The sequence below is a fragment of the Aptenodytes patagonicus genome, chromosome 6 (assembly GCF_965638725.1).
Source record: "Aptenodytes patagonicus chromosome 6, bAptPat1.pri.cur, whole genome shotgun sequence".
Lineage (NCBI taxonomy): Eukaryota > Metazoa > Chordata > Aves > Sphenisciformes > Spheniscidae > Aptenodytes > Aptenodytes patagonicus.
In genome coordinates, this window is record NC_134954.1 from 46,918,589 (window position 1) to 46,937,349 (window position 18,761).

The 18,761-nt window shown below is 40.9% G+C and overlaps 1 protein-coding gene across 2 annotated transcripts in view; it reads right to left on the reverse strand.

Annotated features, from left to right (window-relative positions):
- Nucleotides 1-18,761, reverse strand: part of PARD3B (par-3 family cell polarity regulator beta) — a 445,805-nt gene that overhangs the window by 298,371 nt on the left and 128,673 nt on the right. For both annotated transcript variants that reach the window (XM_076342438.1, XM_076342436.1), the window contains exon 3: nt 1,395-1,566. In XM_076342438.1, the coding sequence (XP_076198553.1) occupies nt 1,395-1,566 (172 nt within the window). The remainder of the gene's footprint in view (nt 1-1,394; nt 1,567-18,761) is intronic.

Genomic DNA, 18,761 nt, shown 5'->3' on the forward strand with positions numbered 1-18,761 from the left:
TCCTATGTGTCATTAAATACAGAAGGAGATTTTTCTATATTCTAGAATATAAAAAAACAGAAGTGATCCAAATTAACACAGAAATTTGAATCTAAAAATTTTCATGCAGCTTGATTTCAGTATTTCCTACATCAGGCACAAAAATGAGCACAGACTTCCATTAGAAGTTAAGTTACACAGCTTCATCCAGTGAGCTTTATTAAAAATTTTATTTTAGCTTGTTGTTTTTGTTAATCAGCCCTTTCTTTTAAAAATGCAATTAAAATAAACAGACAAGTGAACATTCAATTTCTGAGGTTGTAATCAGACTACTCGATGAGAGTAGTGCAACTAGAGGTAGTATTTCTATCCTTACCCCACCTGCTTACACTCAGAAATTTTATTGCACACCGTTAGGAGACTACCACCAGTACTCAAGAATACAGGGTGAATTGGATGATGAGCTCTGGTGGAATGCAGAGAAGCCTCTCCTGAGCATTATTCATTTGCTAAATGCTGTCAGCGTACAACTGCTTTACAGGCAGAGACTAAAAGGATTCACCTTCAGTCGGTTTTTGAAAGCTTCTGTATCTACTATCTAGGTGACAGCTCAGTCTGCTCTCAATCCAAGAAAGTATTTCAAACCGCTTTGTGTTCAGTGTACAAGACTCCAGCTCTTTATAATTGGAAACCAGTGTCTGAACTCTTGGCCTTCCAGGCACACTGAAAAAACACAGGGGACCAGAGTTGCAGCACTTCATGTAGCACCCTCTGATATAAGAGGGAATTAAGCAGAAGCCTCTCCTCATCACAGTTTGCTCACCTGAAAGTCAGATAGGCAAATAGACTCTGCTGTGCAGCTTCTTCCAAGGCAAAGAGCTGAACTGTTTGCAATCAGCGTCTCCTTCTTTCTACCTCCTACCCCCAAAACAGGGCAGTAGCTCAGATAATCAGTAAAAGTATTTGCACACAGCAGTTTTACACTCATTGAACCCAGGTTTCTCAACAAAAATGCTGAGGTTTTTTCCAATGACTTTGTTATTTGAAAATACTTTGCATAGGTTTCATCTCTTCCACTCTCGGGAGATTACAATGAAGGACTGTCAGCAATCTACCCAGGCAAGGAAAGGAGAAAAAAGAGACCCCAGCTGTATGGCTGGGCGTAACATACAGCAGGATACAAGGCTCAGGTGCAAATTTGCCGTGCTCAGTTGCGGTCTTCAGCATCAATTGTTCAGAAGTCCAACTTTTGTCATTACAATTGTCTTCACTGAATTGCAAGGCAAACAATGGGGTGCTAAAAAAATTCTTCAAATACTTAAAATCAGACTACAGACATACTCAGAAAAGAAAAAAGAAATAAGAAAGTACTATATATGGGTAAAAAAATTAAAAAATAAGCAAGATATACATACCCAGTTTTAGGGCAGAAGGAGTCACTTCAATCTCACCACCAATTGGCTGAAAGGCTGCCAGCTGAGCCGCTACCTCCGTCTCAAAAGAGTCCGGGCTATTTCTGTCTGTCAAATTGCCATTGGTGCCATCAGTCTTACGGTGAGTTTCTTGCTCATCATAAACAGCAATCAGCTATCAAAACAAAAGATAATACAGTTCGTATATTTAAAGTATTCCCAAACGTCACTTTTTTTTTTTTTTTTTTTTGTTAAAAGCAAAACTTATCCTTCATTGGGACTACAAAAATAACAATCTTCCTTCAGAACAGCTAACAATAAACATACAGATTCAGGAAAGCACATACATTTGTGTTTAAATACATTGACTTCAATATGATGTAAGTATATGCTTCAGCACTGCCCTGTGCTGACATGCTTTTCTGAGTTAGCATGCTACCATTAGTGAGCATTTTACATTGTTCCAAAACATTTTAGGCCTGAACATGCTTAAAAACACAGAACAGCATTTAATTCTTGGGGGTGGAGGGTGTTACTATTTTAAAAAATTTTAGTGCTACTGACTGAGACACTGCACAAAGGTAACACAACCATGGAAGCTGTACTGAGCGAGCAGATACGCGTTATATTTATAAGTATATAATAATTACATTCCAAGGACAAGATACATCTGGCACATTAACAGAGTGCAGAGTTTCCCTAATCGCCCAACCTATGCCTCTGTAAGGATGAAAGTTTCTTGGTCCAGCTAGGTACACGTACACACGCACGTCTCTACCCACCATGTATCTACCATCTCCTCCCATTCTCTCCTGCAAGCTTATACCAGATAGGTTGTTTCCGAGAACTGTCCTCAGTCACTGACTCTTCCACAACTTCAGGCCCACAGGAAGGTCAAGATTAAGCAACAACAGACTGCCAAGTCTGCTGTCCAAACTCACGTTAATGTTGACATGAAAATGATAAAAAACACCAGAAAAATCATTTTTTTGAGTCAGCTAACCTGGCCCTTCACAAGGATCTTCCTTTTGGTCCCTACTAATAAAAAGTGATCAGGTAATGTGCATACAGCTTCATCAACAAGTGACTCAGATACGTGTGGCTGGGTGTAAATTGTGTTACAGTTCCAGGAAAAGTTAACTGTGTTACAGTTCTGGGAAAACAAACAAACAAAAAGATTAATTCCCAATGAATCTAAACAAATTACAAAACTTGCTGTTCTCAACCAACCAGGACACCCCAGAGCCCTCTCCAAGGGGAGAGGAGGTAACAGCAGCAGTTCAAGCACTTTTCCTGCCCCGCTACCTGACGTGGCATAGTTCTTGTGCCATACAATGACAAACCCTTTGCCTAATAAGCATTGTACAAGATATCTTCATCTTAAGATTTTAATTTATTTCACTTTTTCTGAGCTTCTTAGGATTATCCTAAAGTTTTTCTTAGCTAATCCTGAAAAAGCCCACAACACACACAACTGGTTAGGCAATGTCAAGATACACACAGAAACAACTTTAAAGGATTGATTTACTACTTTCTCTCTCTCTCTGTGTTATTTTAAGGAATGCATACACACTCTCTATATAAAAATATTAGTACATCAAATCTCCCCTGACACTTCTAAGACGTGTCAAAAATTATATCCTATGATAAGTAGTATAGTGAAACAAAGAGACAAACATTTATAGGAAACTTATTTGCCTAAGGGAAGAAATGAATGTATGAGAGGGAGAAGAGAAGAAAAATGGAAAGAAAAATCCTGGAGTGCTTCTAAGGAAGGAACTGACATTTTCAGGTCTTCCGCTCATTTATAATTTGGTTGCTAGAAATGTGTCAGCTCATATTTACCAATGCATATTTCAGAGACACACAAAGCCCCTTAAATAATTAGGTAGAAAACTTGCTTTCCTTTTCCATATGGAGTCTGTTTCCTTTCCACGGCCACACAAATAGCTCTTAGAACATAAAATTTGGTTTTTATTTGTCCAAAGCATATAGGAAAGATTAATTCCAGTAACAAAGACAACTCTCTTTGTACCTTATTCCTGCACTGCAGGGAAACTACCTAGGTGTTCACACTGCATTCATCACCAAGCCATCACTATGCCCCACAACTACATTCAGCCAAAAAGGCTGCCTTAGAGTCAGACATCAACAGACCATAGCAATTTTCTCCAGTACCAAGAAAAAAACCTATGGTGTCTTTTGTTTGTTTCTAAAATGACTATTCACATTCATGTTATTATGGAAGCCCATCACGATTCAAGAAGTTACACAACTGTTGCCCACCAAAAGGTTTGCTTTCTCAATCTCACTTCTGCTGTGGAAACTTAATTTTCAAGAAAGAGGCTGTTACTAATGAAGAGGAAATTCGAGATTGTGTAGGACCATGGCACTGAAAGCACTTTAGATAATAGTAGGATACGAAGTTCACTTGAGCATTTGCAATGTAGAACAGAGTAAATGGAGCTCAGCTGTGATTTGATGGGCATGAACAAGTGAACTCCTCAGCTGGACCAAGCTGAGTTTCCCGTGGTTTCACACCCTAGCATATTAAATGCTGTATTACATTGTAACACTCTACGCTTACTGCCCCAGGATGTTGCAGAGACCAAAAGCAGGGATTGGCTCAAAAAAACTAGACAAACTGATGGAAAAGACCAGCGAGAACTGTTAAATGGAAACACGCAAGCACTACCTCAGACTCAAAAGCCCCCAAAGCATGTAGTAGTAGTAGTAGTAGTAGTAGTAGTAGTAGTAAAAACCAGAAAGGTAAACCAGGAGAACATTGATGTTATAATTACCATATTTCTACATGCTTTCTTCAAGGGTCCAGATTAAAATGAAGTTTTGATTGTAACAAAAACTTTGTTGTCATTGCTCCACCGAGCATCCCTAAAGCACCTGCCATAGTGTTGGGTGACACTTCCCAAGAACTAAGTTACAAGTCAAACAACTGCCTTGATAGCTGGTGAGAAATGAGTTTGGTTCAGGCAAAATGACATACAGAAATCACCGTGTCTGAAAGTGGATAAAACCCCCAGGACTTCACCTGCTTAATTACCCTTCCAGGTAATTAACCTGGAAGGGTTGCAAATGGTTTGAAGATTATATCAATTCCACTTTCATTCACCTATCGAGAAGGTTCAGCAGATGGGGACACTCACATCAGCTCCTCTCCTCCCAATTCCCACAGCAGACTCGGGAGAAAAAGACACCTCCACCACCACCCCCATTCCCAGTCCCCACCTTATGCGCACCAGCACTCCATTTCCATACTCTGAGCTGGAGCAGGCAGGGCACAGGTGCAAGCCAACAGCAGGTAAACACCTGCGATACAGCCTGGCAAGTGGCCACAGGAAGACTTCTCAGAGCTAAACCACATAGGCCTCACACTCATCTGAAAGCGGGGAAGTTTCTTACGGCTGTCATTCCTCGAGTGACTTCACTGAAAAGCCTGCAGTTCCCTAGTCTACACCTAGGCACTATTTTGACAGATTAAAAAACCAGCAAAAATGTATTTCTTTACAGTATGGAACACACCATTAATTAAGTAACGTGATCTAGAATTAAACTCCCATTTTTTAGAGAGTGTGGAAAGGAGATACTTCCAGTAATGCATGTGGAGGTGGCAAAGATGCAATGCCTTTCCTCACCAATTAAATACAGCCATTTGTCTTCCAAAGTGTTTGTTCGGGAGAGAACTCCTCGGGACTGCAGTTGCAGGAGCACCTTATCAGTAGCAATTTTAACATTATAAATGCACTGCTAATCAATCAATGCATTATAAATATCAGCTTCAGCCTTCCAAAGGGAATGAATACAATTAAGGTTATGTAAATTAACTATTCAAAAAATAATTGTAGCAATTGACTTCTCTTTTCCAGTATGGAAAATTCTTTAATTGGAACAGACTGCAGATCTCTTCTGATGGAAAAGAACTTCAGGACACATTAAGAAATCCCCCACAAACATATCATGAAAACAACAACATTGTTTGCAACACTAGTTTTTTCTTTACCCATTCAATATTTATAAATATTGAGAGTTCAGTAGGTCAGCTGATTTATTTTTTTTAAACACATCAAAATATGACTCTAGATATTTGTGAACTGTAGAAGTTATGCTACTACTCTGTTGCAGTTTTGTACACTTGCTATACTTAAGCATCTCTGGTTTTTTAAAGGTTATTTAAAGAACATGAATATTTACTGTAAAAGATATCTATGTATTTCTATATAGGTAAAATGGTTCTAACCCCAATATTGTTGTAATCTCTATTAACAACCTACCAGTTACCTAGACAACCAATAAATTATCAAAACTTAGCACTTATCTGTCATTTTTGATTACTAAACTCTTTCCTACTTGTATTGATGTAGTCACAACATAAGGCAGCAATAATGAACAGTGCTATTTTAGTAGCATTTTTGTTGATCATAAGTGGAAAATTCATCACAAGGCAATGTAGGCAAATTTTAACTTTGTATGGTGTCCTACGGAACAGGTCTTTCAATATTTTACTACTGATAATTCAATTGCAAAGCTTGCAGAAAATTAAAACAGGATTATGTAAAAATTAAGTGACTACATTCCCAAACACACAGAGCAACACGCACACACATTCAATTAAGATCAGCCCTCATATACAAAAAGGTGGGTAAACACCAATAGCGGACAATGATGTTACTGAGTGAAAGGGACCAAGTACAAAGCAGCAGCATGTTTTACCCCAGGGAACCACGGGCCACTAAGATACAGAAAACTGATGCAATGTTGCATTTAAAAATCCCCACAAGACAGTGTTCCCATATCCCTGTTCCCATGTGAAACGTTGCATTTTCCAGGGGCTGTCAGTCCTTCCAAAGCTAGCTGCACGCTACTCTGTAAGCCCAAGCTGCAGAACCACGTTCGAGCACACGGCACCTACATGTACACTGCAGCCACACTTCACTGGGTACTGGGATATACACCATACACACAAGAAACAGTAAAAAGAAGTCCTTCCAAATTAAAACTGCAACAGTTTTGTTTTAGTGCTTGCTAATTAAGCTCAAGTAAATATAAACAATTTTGTGGAGTTTCCGAATTTCAAAGAAAAACATCCCCCACCTTTTGAACAAATAGCAGAACTTTACAGAACTTGCTTCAAGGCACTTGTCTGTTAAACCAGAAACAGCTGACTTTCCATTGCCCTATACACCATTTTAAATAAAAGGTTTCGTAATTATTTCTCTCTTCAAACTACACTTTTGACAACTAGATTACTGTTAATAAGGTTAAAAACTGTATATTTTGCCAGCTTTTCTGTACTGAATTAGAAAATAGACACCACTATTTCCTCTCTGACCCCAAACACTAGGCATGTACACAAGGCACTAAGGAAGAAATGGCAAAATAAAAGCTTGCCTGCAATTAAATTAATCAGCTTTCAATTACTGTCAGGATAAAATCACTAAGAGAAGTTCTCAGTCATAGGCTAGCATCAGTATGTGATTGAAAAGATGCAATTTTCAACAGCTGGAATGATATATTTAAAAGCACAAAAAGGAATTAAATGCTCAACTTGTATTAAATTTTTCATTCAAGTTGGATGGAAATTTTTTCTCTTAATTTTTTCACCTTCAAAACTTCATCTACATTCTTCTCTCACTATGGACAACAAAAGGTAGTAAAATTGTCGGTTTCTTCAACACTTGTTTGTTTCCTGTTCAGATGCTCCCTGTCCATTACTTCAAATGCTCATTTCAGAGAGAAGCCTGTGGTTTTTTTAACCGTATCTATACTTCTGACAGCCAGTGCTCCTGTGGGAGTGATTATTAGTTACTTATAAAATGATGCAGCAAGAAAATTCTCCCTTTTTTGGGTCAATTAATAAAGACTTTTCACACAAAGCACTCGCATCTCAACACAGAGCTGTCAGGAGGGGTGAATGAATAGCTCGGTGACTATTTCCTCAAACTTTGTGACATAAGGAGAAGCAATGGCTCAAGCTACAGCAGAAAATAAGTTCACCACAGCATCACATCACCTTGCTCTGTGATCCCTCAATTTGGGATCTGTAGGATTAATCTTTTATTTATCCCTACACATATATAACAAAGGAGGTAGAAAGACACACAGTGTTTCTATATGTAACACACCAATACCAGAATACAGCAAAGTTCAGAATAAAATTAAAAAAAGATCAGAACAACTTCAATTCTCCCCAGGTGCTTCCACCTGCAAACAACCAGACACAGATGGAGAAAGGCTGCAGCTGACAGCAGCCTACATATGACCAATGCAAAAAGAGAAAAGGGATCCTTTCCTCTTTTTTTTTTTTCCCCTTTCTCCTTTCTTTCGGCAAGGTTATGTGTTTGGCCAGGTCAATTCTTTACTCCAGCCATCTAAGACACTCGAGCACCAGCACAAGATAAAGGCAAAGTTACCTCTTTAGCCAGTAGTTTGCACCAGGCCACCTTAAGTTCAAAATCTGACATCTGCTTTGAGGCTGCTATGGCCTGACTTTCCTCTTTACCCAACCACTAGTTTCTACTGCTCCTTCACACAAGTGCTACAACTTGCTAGATCCATGGTGAGTCAGTTCAGGGAACTAAACCAGGAAGAAAAGCAACTCTCCATCCTCCACCTGCTTCAGCTCTGTGAACCACACAAAGCAAACTTCTGTCAACACATCACTGAATTAACGTCTCCTTAGACTACCATTGTCTGTAATCTTGCAGTAGTGACATATCTCTGTCTCCTTCAATGAAGATGGACCGATGTTTGTGCCCCCGCTCCCATGACAGCACAGTACAGTGCTGTACACATACGTGTCATGAAGTCTGAACACAATAGCAGGAATGACATTTCTGCAGTTCTCTCAAGGAGTTCATCTTCCTAACAGAAACTCTTCTACGGGCATGGGTTATGCTTTTAACTTATGTCCACAAGAGGACATGAACACTTTAGATCGAGGCAAGACCACCGAGAGTAGTGTACCATATGTTGAACAAAAAAACTTCATAAAGGCGCTGTGGAAGTTGTCTCAGAACTCCACAAACTCATTAATGTAAAATCAGATTTTATATATTATTTATTAAAGACTCCTGTTCAAATGGTTAAAAGATGAAAGACTGGTAACAGTGCAGCATAGACAGAACTAAAGTAATTAGGGTACCTCAAAAACGGATTAAGGTGTCATTTAATTTTTCAATTTAAAACTTTCCTGGAGCTCTACAGCCTTTCTTTAATGTTCTTTCAAGGTATTCTTCTGGTATATACTGATAAGTATTTGAAATGGTATTCTTGCATAATAGTTTGCCTTGGAATTCCTTTAACTTAAAATAAAGGCTGTCAAGGAAAAATACCAATATACACACCATATGGCAGCCTTCCTTCACACCTACATATGAAAACAAATTACATATACATTACATGAAAGCTATGGTGATTAGCTCATCTTGTTTACCTACATGCCAAAACTACATACACCAAAGTATCTTCCTGAAGACCACCTGACACTTTTCCTACCCTTATTATTCAGATTTCTTTTGGTACTGTGTAAAAATAGCCAAGAACAGAATCCTACTGCACACAGTACAAACACTGGTAGCCTCTGCTCTCAAAACTTTTCAAGGACACAAGGAAAATACGAAACAGGAAGAGAAGCAGCATGCCTAAAAAAGAGAGACCAGACCCAGCCCAAGTCCCAGCTCTTTCTGGGGGAAGGGAAGTAAGTGTGCCAGTGGCAAGGAGGGATCCTTACCCAAGTGACAGTGCAGTTGTTTTGGTACAACCCAAGGGACAGAGCAGGGGACAAAATGAGGAACCCACGGGGAACATTAGACCAGGACTCGTAGAGCCCTCCAGGATTTATTTTGGTTTAAATGCACAGGGCCACTGGAGGTCCTCAATACTGCCAAATGCTTCAAATGTCTGTATTTCACCATAAACAGGCACCATGGCAAAAGGTGATACTTTAAATAATAATTTTCTTCATAAATTAAGCTGAGATTTTCAAATTATCACTAAGCTGTAAAAGTTTGTCCAAACAGTGAGATACCAATTGTTTCCAGCCTTCACATTTTAATCAGCAGATCTACTTTGCAAGAAATTTGGAGTTCCTCTTCTTGCCCATCACTTCCTACATCTAAAAGAGGATTAATCAGAGACAGCCATACGTAAAGAAAGGACCACATGTTAACCCTCTGGAGCTCCTTCCCCAGCCCTCCTGCTGTGCCTGTGCTGTGGCACTGCTAGTTACCCAATGGGGGTTTGTTTGCTAAGAGCTATGCTGACTGTGCTCACTTGAATTTACCACATTTGTGGCTACTGACATCACAGCCACGGGAAGGGGTTCGAACTCTCCATTACTTCTGGGAGATCAAAACTTCTGGTCTGCTTTGTTACTACAAGTCTTGCATTTAGCTCTCAGTTTTGTCACTGAATTTGGGTAACTACCTAAATTTATGAACCTGTGTTTCCAGATCTCTGAGAGTTTCTTAACAGACTGCTGTAATTTCTCTTGTGGCTTTTGTTGGGATTTTTTTAATTGCTATTTTGGGAAGGTCCTCAACTATTCTACAAATGTAAAAAACCCCCCCTGTATTAAGAAACCGTGCCTGAGAAAACCCTTTTGTGCATGCTTTTCAGAAAGTCTAGCTGTTGTTTTTGTACGTGTGATCAAATAAAAAAATATCCTTATCTTCCTGTTATTTCCCTGTAGCTGAACTGGCAGGTTTTGGGGTTGGGTTTTTTTTCTTTTTTTTTTAAAAGGTCACAGCAAAAAAAATCTACCTGATCGATGAGACCTTATATACTACTTCTTCCTGTCACACCTATTCCTTTGTGGGCACCCGTGACTGTACTTCAAACAATGCAGCTGATTGGGTACTTAACATTGATATTTGTGGCAAAGTTTGATGAGCCCTTCAAGCATGACTGAGATGTAATTTTTTAAGCCACTTAGTAACTACTTGAGAGCTGTTATGGAGATCCATAGTAACAATACAGATATTCCTTGAGGGTTGACTCTGGGTAGCTTCCCTGGCAGATATAAATGCTAGTGCTAAAATGTCAAGGATTTATAATTATGATGGTGGATGCATAAAACACATAAAACAAGCCTTATTAGGGTTGACTGAAGTAAATATACCAAAGGACATTCCTCCTTTCTTCTCTAAAGGATTTGTGTCCAATGCTATTTGTAGCCTGTCACACTCATTATGTTTTCATGTGAAATAGCTTCTGAGTTTTGCTAGATAACAAATGCCCTTTGTTTTTATTCTTCCTCTATCCAAGTGAAAAAACAAATGGAAGGAGGGCTGTAAAATGCAAGACTGATTATTTCCTTTCCGTTTACCTTGAAACTGAGTACTTTCACCTCTATGGACTTTACAGAAGACAAGCTAATTCAGGGGAGTCCGTTTAAAATGGCACTATAGAAATGTAGATATTAATATTAAAGACTGCATTACTTACTAGAACCATGCTTGTCAAATGCACTTATTGTAATCAGCCATTGAAAAGGAAAAATTTACTGTACCATGGTATCTGAAATAAGACAGTTTATCCTTAGAAATGTAAGTAACATCTTAGTTACTATATTGTGGGTAAGCATCAATAAATGTTCACTTTCATAATATGAATTATAGTAATTCTGTAATATGAATTATCTTACCTTAAAATACTACTTTAATGCTAAATGAACAGCTTAGTCCAATTCCATTGGCAAGCCTCCTATGGAACACACAATCAAACAAGCCAGTAACAACACAAAAACCACTTCTTGATAGAATGAGCATCTTTGTTGAACAGAGAACCCACAGTAACACTGGATACTCCAAGCCACACATGGAGAAGCGAGGCAGAGGGGGTGGAAAGCCAGATGAGGAGAGCTCAAACTGCTCCCAATTCCTACTGCAGCACAAGGCGTTCCTGCAGCCCACTCCTACTTTAGCAGGCACCTTGCCTGTCAGAAGTATTCAGCAGACCTCTCCAGCAAACTGCATCAACCTCTTCTCCCCACCTTTCTGGATGCTTTTGAAGTCCTGGAAAAGCTGATGGGTTGTAAAAATCCAGCCTGTTCGGCAGTCCTGATTTAAGGCACAAAGAAATGTTTAAGTGGACTGCTGCTGAGCATTCAGTTACAGACAAAACTTCAAGAAGAAACTGAGCAGCTCTTGGACTTGCAAGCTTCTTCATTGCTCAGGCTTTTTAACAGGGTTTCTAAGGAACCCAAAGTGGGAACAAACAAGCATCAATCCAGCCAGGACAGAATCATGTGCAAGGTGGTACTAGGCATGTAGATTCACACTTGCTAGCACCCACAATACCCTCAGTCCTCCTTTCCAGTAGTTTCCTTCCCACTCCACTCATACCCTGTGCATACTTTTCAGCCCATCCACATGTGTGTTTTCAGCCCGTCCACACGCATGTTTGTGGACTCTCCCAAATCCCCATTAACTATGATGCCATTTAAGGTGGCTGAAACATTGCACAGCTTTGTATAAAAGGGGCAGAAGCTGATGGGGAAGCAAGAGAGACGCTGTTCCCTGCTAGCTTTCCCCATTCCAGTCACATCTGATCCGAATATAGGACTTGATAGGGCTGAAAGGGAGCTGGGAAAAATGAATTTAGGGAGCCCATCACCATTTCTCCTAATTGCTCTGCTTGTAATCCTCCTTAGCTACAAAGGCTTGGAGAAAATCTTGGCCTTCAGTACACTGCCAGATGTACTTGCAGCACTGTCCTGGTTTCGGCAGGGATAGAGTTAATTTTCTTCCTAGTAGCTGGCACAGGGCTGTGTTTTGGATTTCGTATGAGAATAATGTTGATAACACACCGATGTTTTAGTTGTTGCTAGGTAATGCTTACACTAGCCAAGGACTTTTCAGCTTCCCATGCTCTACAGACTGAGAAGGCTGGAGGTGCACAAGAAGCTGGGAGGGGGCACAGCCAGGACAGCTGACCCAAACTGGCCCAAGGGACATTCCATACCATGTGACGTCATGCTCAGTACATAAACTGGGGAAAGCTGGCCGGGGGGGCCGCTGCTCGGGGACTGGATGGGCATTGGTCGGTGGGTGGTGAGCAATTGCACTGTGCATCACTTGCTTTGTGTATTATTATTATTATTATTATTATTATTATTATTATTATTACATTATTATTATTTTATTTCAATTATTAAACTGTTTTTATCTCAACCCACTAGTTTTTCTCACTTCTACTCTTCCAATTCTCTCCCCCATCCCACCGGGGGGGGGGGGGGGGGGAGGTGAGGGGTGGAAGGAGTGAGCGAGTGGCTGTGTGGTACTCAGTTGCTGACTGAGGTTAAACTACAAGCACCAACAATTTTTACTTGTTCTCTCTTTTCTATTCTAGTGTCTCAGCTGCATATGATGAATACAAAATTTAAGGAAGCAGAGTCCTCCAAGGTAGCTTGTTAACCTTCAGATTATATAGACATGTGAAAATCCTCAGAAATCTAAACCAAAGTAAACTGTGGTGAAGAGACATTATACCATTTCATTAAGATCAGAAGGTATAATTGAAATTCTTAGGAATTTGCATGGCTCTTCATACTCTAGTCAATCATTTATGATGTTAAAAAGCACTTTGTGTTTGTAACTAAGCACTTCAACTTTCATATCTTTTCCAGATTCCAGTTTAATGAGTAGGGCCCACAGAACAATTTAAGTTGGAAGGGACTTCTGGAAGTCACTGGTCCAGTCCTTCACTCAAAGTAGGGCCACGCTGGCACTTGGTTCAAACTTTAAAGTTGGCTCAGGTAGCTCACAGCCCAACCCAGTTTTGTGCACCTCCAAGGACGAAGATTTCCCAAGTCTCTGGGCACCTGTTCCAGTGCTTGACCACCCTCATGGTGCAAAAAAAAAGTTTCTCATATCTTACTGGACTCTTCCTCATGACCATTTAATGTCTATTACCTCTTGTCTTCTCACTGTGGACTTTCAAGAAGGTAGGGTGCAGTCTTCTCTACACCCTCCCATTCAGTAGTTGTAGACAGCAACCAGATCCCCCCTTATCCTATGAAGTTCACTCACCCTCTCCCCCCACGTCATATATTTAATCCCTGATCATGTTTGGTGACCCTGTGCTGAGCTTGCTCCAAGTATGTCAATGTCTTTCTTGCACAAAGGAGACCAAAACTGGACACAATAGTCTAGCTGTGGCCTCACAAGTCCCAAACAGAGAGGCGGAATCGCTTCCCTTGACTTGATGGCTACACTCCTGCTCACCACCTGAATGTTCATTTAGCCTTCTTAGCTGTAAAGCTAAGAAAAACCCAGATCAACTTCTACCAAGTCACTCTTTTTTTCCTCTCTCCCTGATTTGACAGTATGCATCGTGCAAAAATAAGTTTTAGCTTTGGCCACAATTACTCAAAGACAGCGTATGAATTAGCTGTTTATTTGTTACTAAATGGCTTTGGTCCTTTTAGAGGACATTATGGGATGGGGGAATGGAACTTCAGAAGTAAAAAAAAAAGCAGCACAAAAAATACTTGAATTGTAAAACCCATCAGAAAGTGTAAAACCATCTGTACGGCATAACACACGCAACAACTTTCATTAGTACAGACAGGCTTGATAAATCTTGGGATGTTGCCACACATCATACAATTCTCACACTGTGTTTCTGCCTGTGCAGAAAAACATTTCAGTATTTACAACTGCCAAGAGTCCTATTATTACTGATGCCTAGTTTAGTGAGACTGCGTTATTTGCCCTGTCTCTGACAGTTTATATGTCAGGCTCTAGAAAGGCAAAAGTAAGCTTACAAAACTGGTTGTCACCTTGCTGAGGAAAGGTCTGCCCCTAATGATAAACTAATGCTACCAGTCTCTACTAGTTTGTTATTAATTCTGTCAACAAACAGTATTCTTAGGGGGTTTCTAGTGTGTTATAATAATGCATACATACCCCTTTGAAAAAATAGAAAATAAACACCTTTTGCCTTTCACACAGTGACCTCATTTTGAGAAGTCATGACCCTATATGCTTCAGCAGCAGCTGACCTTGACCTTCAGCAACCATGTCCCTAAAGAAAGCTCCTAAATGTCATGATCCTTTCATGCATAAAATTTGAGACACAGAAGAATAGAAGAAGAGTGGAGAGAAGTTTAACAAAAGTGCAACAGGAATGTCACCAAAATCCTCAGAATGTATTTAGTAATTGGCTAGTTCACATGGCTTGTTTTATCATACTCAGTAATGGAAGACTACAAAGTCCATCAGTGTCACTCACAGAAGAACTGTTTTGTTTTTTTTTTAAAGGCATACCAGTTTAAGAAGTCTACAACAACTAGAGAAGAAACCTATAAAGTTAGGCTCTCTCAGAAGATCAGTGACACACAAAATAGTGAAACGTTCAGAAACTTTGAAAGAAGTGTGGTGGTTCCAAACACTGCAGTTCCAGAAATATACGTTCCCAAATGAACTACCAGAACAGAAGGACTAGAAAAAATATTTTGACTTGACATCTTAATGCACCATTACTGTGAAAACAATGAAATGAAAAGTAAAATTTCCAGAGATAGTCACAGCTCTGCCAATAACAAAAAACCCTTCAGTGACAATTACTCCTTTGAGCAATCAGTTCATAACAGACATCCTACTGCTGCCTTGCTCATTATACTACTTAAAGAATGATCTATATGTTAGAAATTTCGGTCATTTTTTTACCCTAGCATTAGCTGCCCACAGCATAATTTCATAGTTAAGTTTCTTAATTTCTTAGTAAACAAATTAAATGCTGACATCATGTTCAAGATCCACAGCCAAATTAAACATACTATTTTAAGGTTTTCCAACTGAGAAATTCAGAATACAACCGAGAAAATGGTATCTGCAAAGCTAGTAGCAGCTATTTATGTATAAATGTATGTTACGCATCCCTTGGACATGAACGTGTTTGCAAGCAAACAAGATCTCACATATGTACCCTTTTACTACCCACGCATTGGTACTTGTTATTCAAATATGAACACATCCTATTAAAACAGAATACACAAGAAAAAATAACAACCATTCAAACAATTACAACACTAGGAATGTTCTTGTCCTTCCACAATAGTATAGGATCCAAAAAATAAAACCAAAGTACATTTTCCATAAGTGATATTATAATTGCTCATTAGATGGATTTTGACACGATCCTCATTTCCAAGGCTGAATTTCAATGCCCTATTAAGTATAGTGTTGAACATTTACTTGATGCAGGGTTTTGTAACATTTAGCTATAAAAATGTGAACTGCAAGTCTGACCTCTGAACAGTGATTAAAATTATCTTAACATTTCTTAAGGAGACTATCTTCTGTAAGAAAAGCATCGAAAGAAAAGGAAACTTTTCTGTTGTATTGAATATACTGCAAAATACTGGGCATGGTTTTTTACCTACACTAATTAAACTAAAATTTTTTATTAGATAATAAAAAACACTGAAAAATATATTTAACCAAGAAGTTGAATTCAATTAACAGATTCCTATTACTCTGAAATATTGTGATCTGAAGCTTTGTTTTTTTGAAAAAAAAAAATCTTCATGCTTAGGGCATAGTTTAATTTTGATTACAATAGTTTGAATATTCTGCAAAACAGTGATATGTCTTGAGAGTAAATGACTTCAGACCATTCAGATCATTACTCAGAAATTTCAAATGTGATTTTTCAGAGAAGCTTGTTCATCCATTTTCCACTCCTCATTACAAATGATAAAGGGACCTATTCATAACGCAAAGCAGTTTTTATAAAAAGAACCTCAAAGTGAATGATATACCAGGCTCTACTTTTAAAAGTAAGCTAAACTGCTCAATAAACAATGCAATGGGAAAGGAGTACAATACTTTTGGCTAATAGAAAATTCTCCCAAAATGTGTCAGTTGTCATGAATCTTCCAATATCTTGAATATCATGAAGAGTCACCAAAACTGAAGCCACACAACTAGCCAAGTATTTTAGCCTCCTCCAGAAAAAAGAACATGGCTATTCCTTGAGCTATCTGTGCTGAGGGCTCACCAGACCCTGTAAAAGAGAATTCAAGTTTTTCCAGCTTTACTACTAGTACTTGAATGGATTCACAGTAGAATCACATTTGCCTTCCTCACTGCCACATCACCTCATTACCTGACATTATTCTAATTGTCTGAAATATATGAACGTTCAAGTTGGTAGAATCATAGAATCATAGAATCATAGAATCATTGAGGTTGGAAAAGACCTCTAAGATCATCGAGTCCAACCGTCAACCCAACACCACCATGCCCACTAAACCATGTCCCTAAGCGCCTCATCTACACGTCTTTTAAATACCTCCAGGGATGGGGACTCCACCACTTCCCTGGGCAGCCTGTTCCAATGTTTCACCACTCTTTCAGTAAAGACATTTTTCCTTACATCCAATCTAAACCTCCCCTGGCGCAACTTGAGGCCATTTCCTCTCGTCCTATCGCTTGTTACTTGGGAGAAGAGACCAACACCCACCTCGCTACAACCTCCTTTCAAGTAGTTGTAGAGAGCGGTAAGGTCTCCCCTCAGCCTCCTTTTCTCCAGGCTGAACAGTCCCAGTTCCCTCAGCCGCTCCTCATAAGACTTGTTCTCCAGACCCCTCACCAGCCTCGTTGCCCTTCTCTGGACACGCTCCAGCACCTCAATGTCCTTCTTGTAGTGAGGGGCCCAAAACTGAACACAGAATTCGAGGTGCGGCCTCACCAGTGCCGAGTACAGGGGCACGATCACTTCCCTACTCCTGCTGGCCACACTATTTCTGATACAGGCCAGGATGCCATTGGCCTTCTTGGCCACCTGGGCACACTGACAGTTCACATTCAGCCGGCTGTCGACCAGCACCCCCAGGTCCTTCTCTGCTGGGCAGCTTTCCAGCCACTCTTCCCCAAGCCTGTAGCGCTGCATGGGGTTGTTGTGGCCAAAGTGCAGGACCCGGCACTTGGCCTTGTTGAACCTCATACAGTTGGCCTGGGCCCATCGATCCAGCCTGTCCAGGTCCCTCTGCAGAGCCTTCCTACCCTCGAGCAGATCAACACTCCCGCCCAAGTTGGTGTCGTCTGCAAACTTACTGAGGGTGCACTCAATCCCCTCATCCAGATCATCAATAAAGATATTAAACAAGACCGGCCCCAGTACTGAGCCCTGGGGAACACCGCTCGTGACCGGCCGCCAACTGGATGTAACTCCATTCACCACAACTCTCTGGGCCCAGCCATCCAGCCAGTTTTTGACCCAGCGCAGAGTCCACCTGTCTAAGCCGTGAGCCGCCAGCTTCTCGAGGAGAATGCTGTGGGAGACGGTGTCAAAGGCCTTGATGAAGTCCAGGTAGACCACATCCACAGCCTTTCCCTCATCCACTAGGTGGGTCACCTGGTCATAGAAGGAGATCAGGTTGGTCAAGCAGGACCTGCCTTTCATGAATCCGTGCTGGCTAGGCCTGATGCCCTGGTTGTCCCGCACATGCCTTGTGAGCGCCCTCAAGATGAACCGCTCCATAATCTTCCCCGGCACCGAGGTCAGGCTGACAGGCCTGTAGTTCCCCGGATCCTCCTTCCGGCCCTTCTTGTGGATGGGCGTCACATTGGCAAGCCTCCAGTCGTCCGGGACCTCCCCCGTTAACCAGGACCACTGATAAATGATGGAGAGCGGCTTGGCGAGCACCTCCGCCAGCTCCCTCAGCACTCTCGGGTGGATCCCATCCGGCCCCATAGACTTGTGAGTGTCCAGGTGGCATAGCAGGTCATTGACTGCTTCCTCCTGGATTATGGGGGGTTCATCCTGCTCGCCGTCCCCGTCTTCCAGCTCGGGGGGCCGAGTACCCTGAGGATAACTGGTCTGCCTGTTAAAGACTGAGGCAAAGAAGGCATTGAGTACCTCAGCCTTTTCCTCATCCTCAGTGACAATGTTCCCCCTTGCATCCAATAAAGGATGGAGATTCTCCTTGGCTCTCTTCTTGTCATTAATATATTTATAAAAACTTTTTTTGTTGTCTTTAATGACAGCGGCCAGATTGCGTTCTAGCTGGGCTTTTGCCTTTCTCATTTCTTCTCTGCACAACCTAACGAGATCCCTGTACTCTTCTTGAGTCGCCCGCCCCTTCTTCCACAAGCGGTAAACTCTCCTTTTTTTCCTGAGTCCCAGCAAGAGCTCCCCGTTCAGCCAGGCCGGTCGTCTTCCCCGCCCATTCTTCTTACGGCGTACAGGGACAGCCTGCTCCTGCGCCTTTAAGACTTCCTTCTTGAAGATCGTCCAGCCTTCCTGGACCCCTTTGCCCTTCAGGACCGTCTCCCACGGGACTCTCTCAACCAGCGTCCTGAACAGGCCAAAGTCCGCCCTCCGGAAGTCCATGGTTGTGGTTTT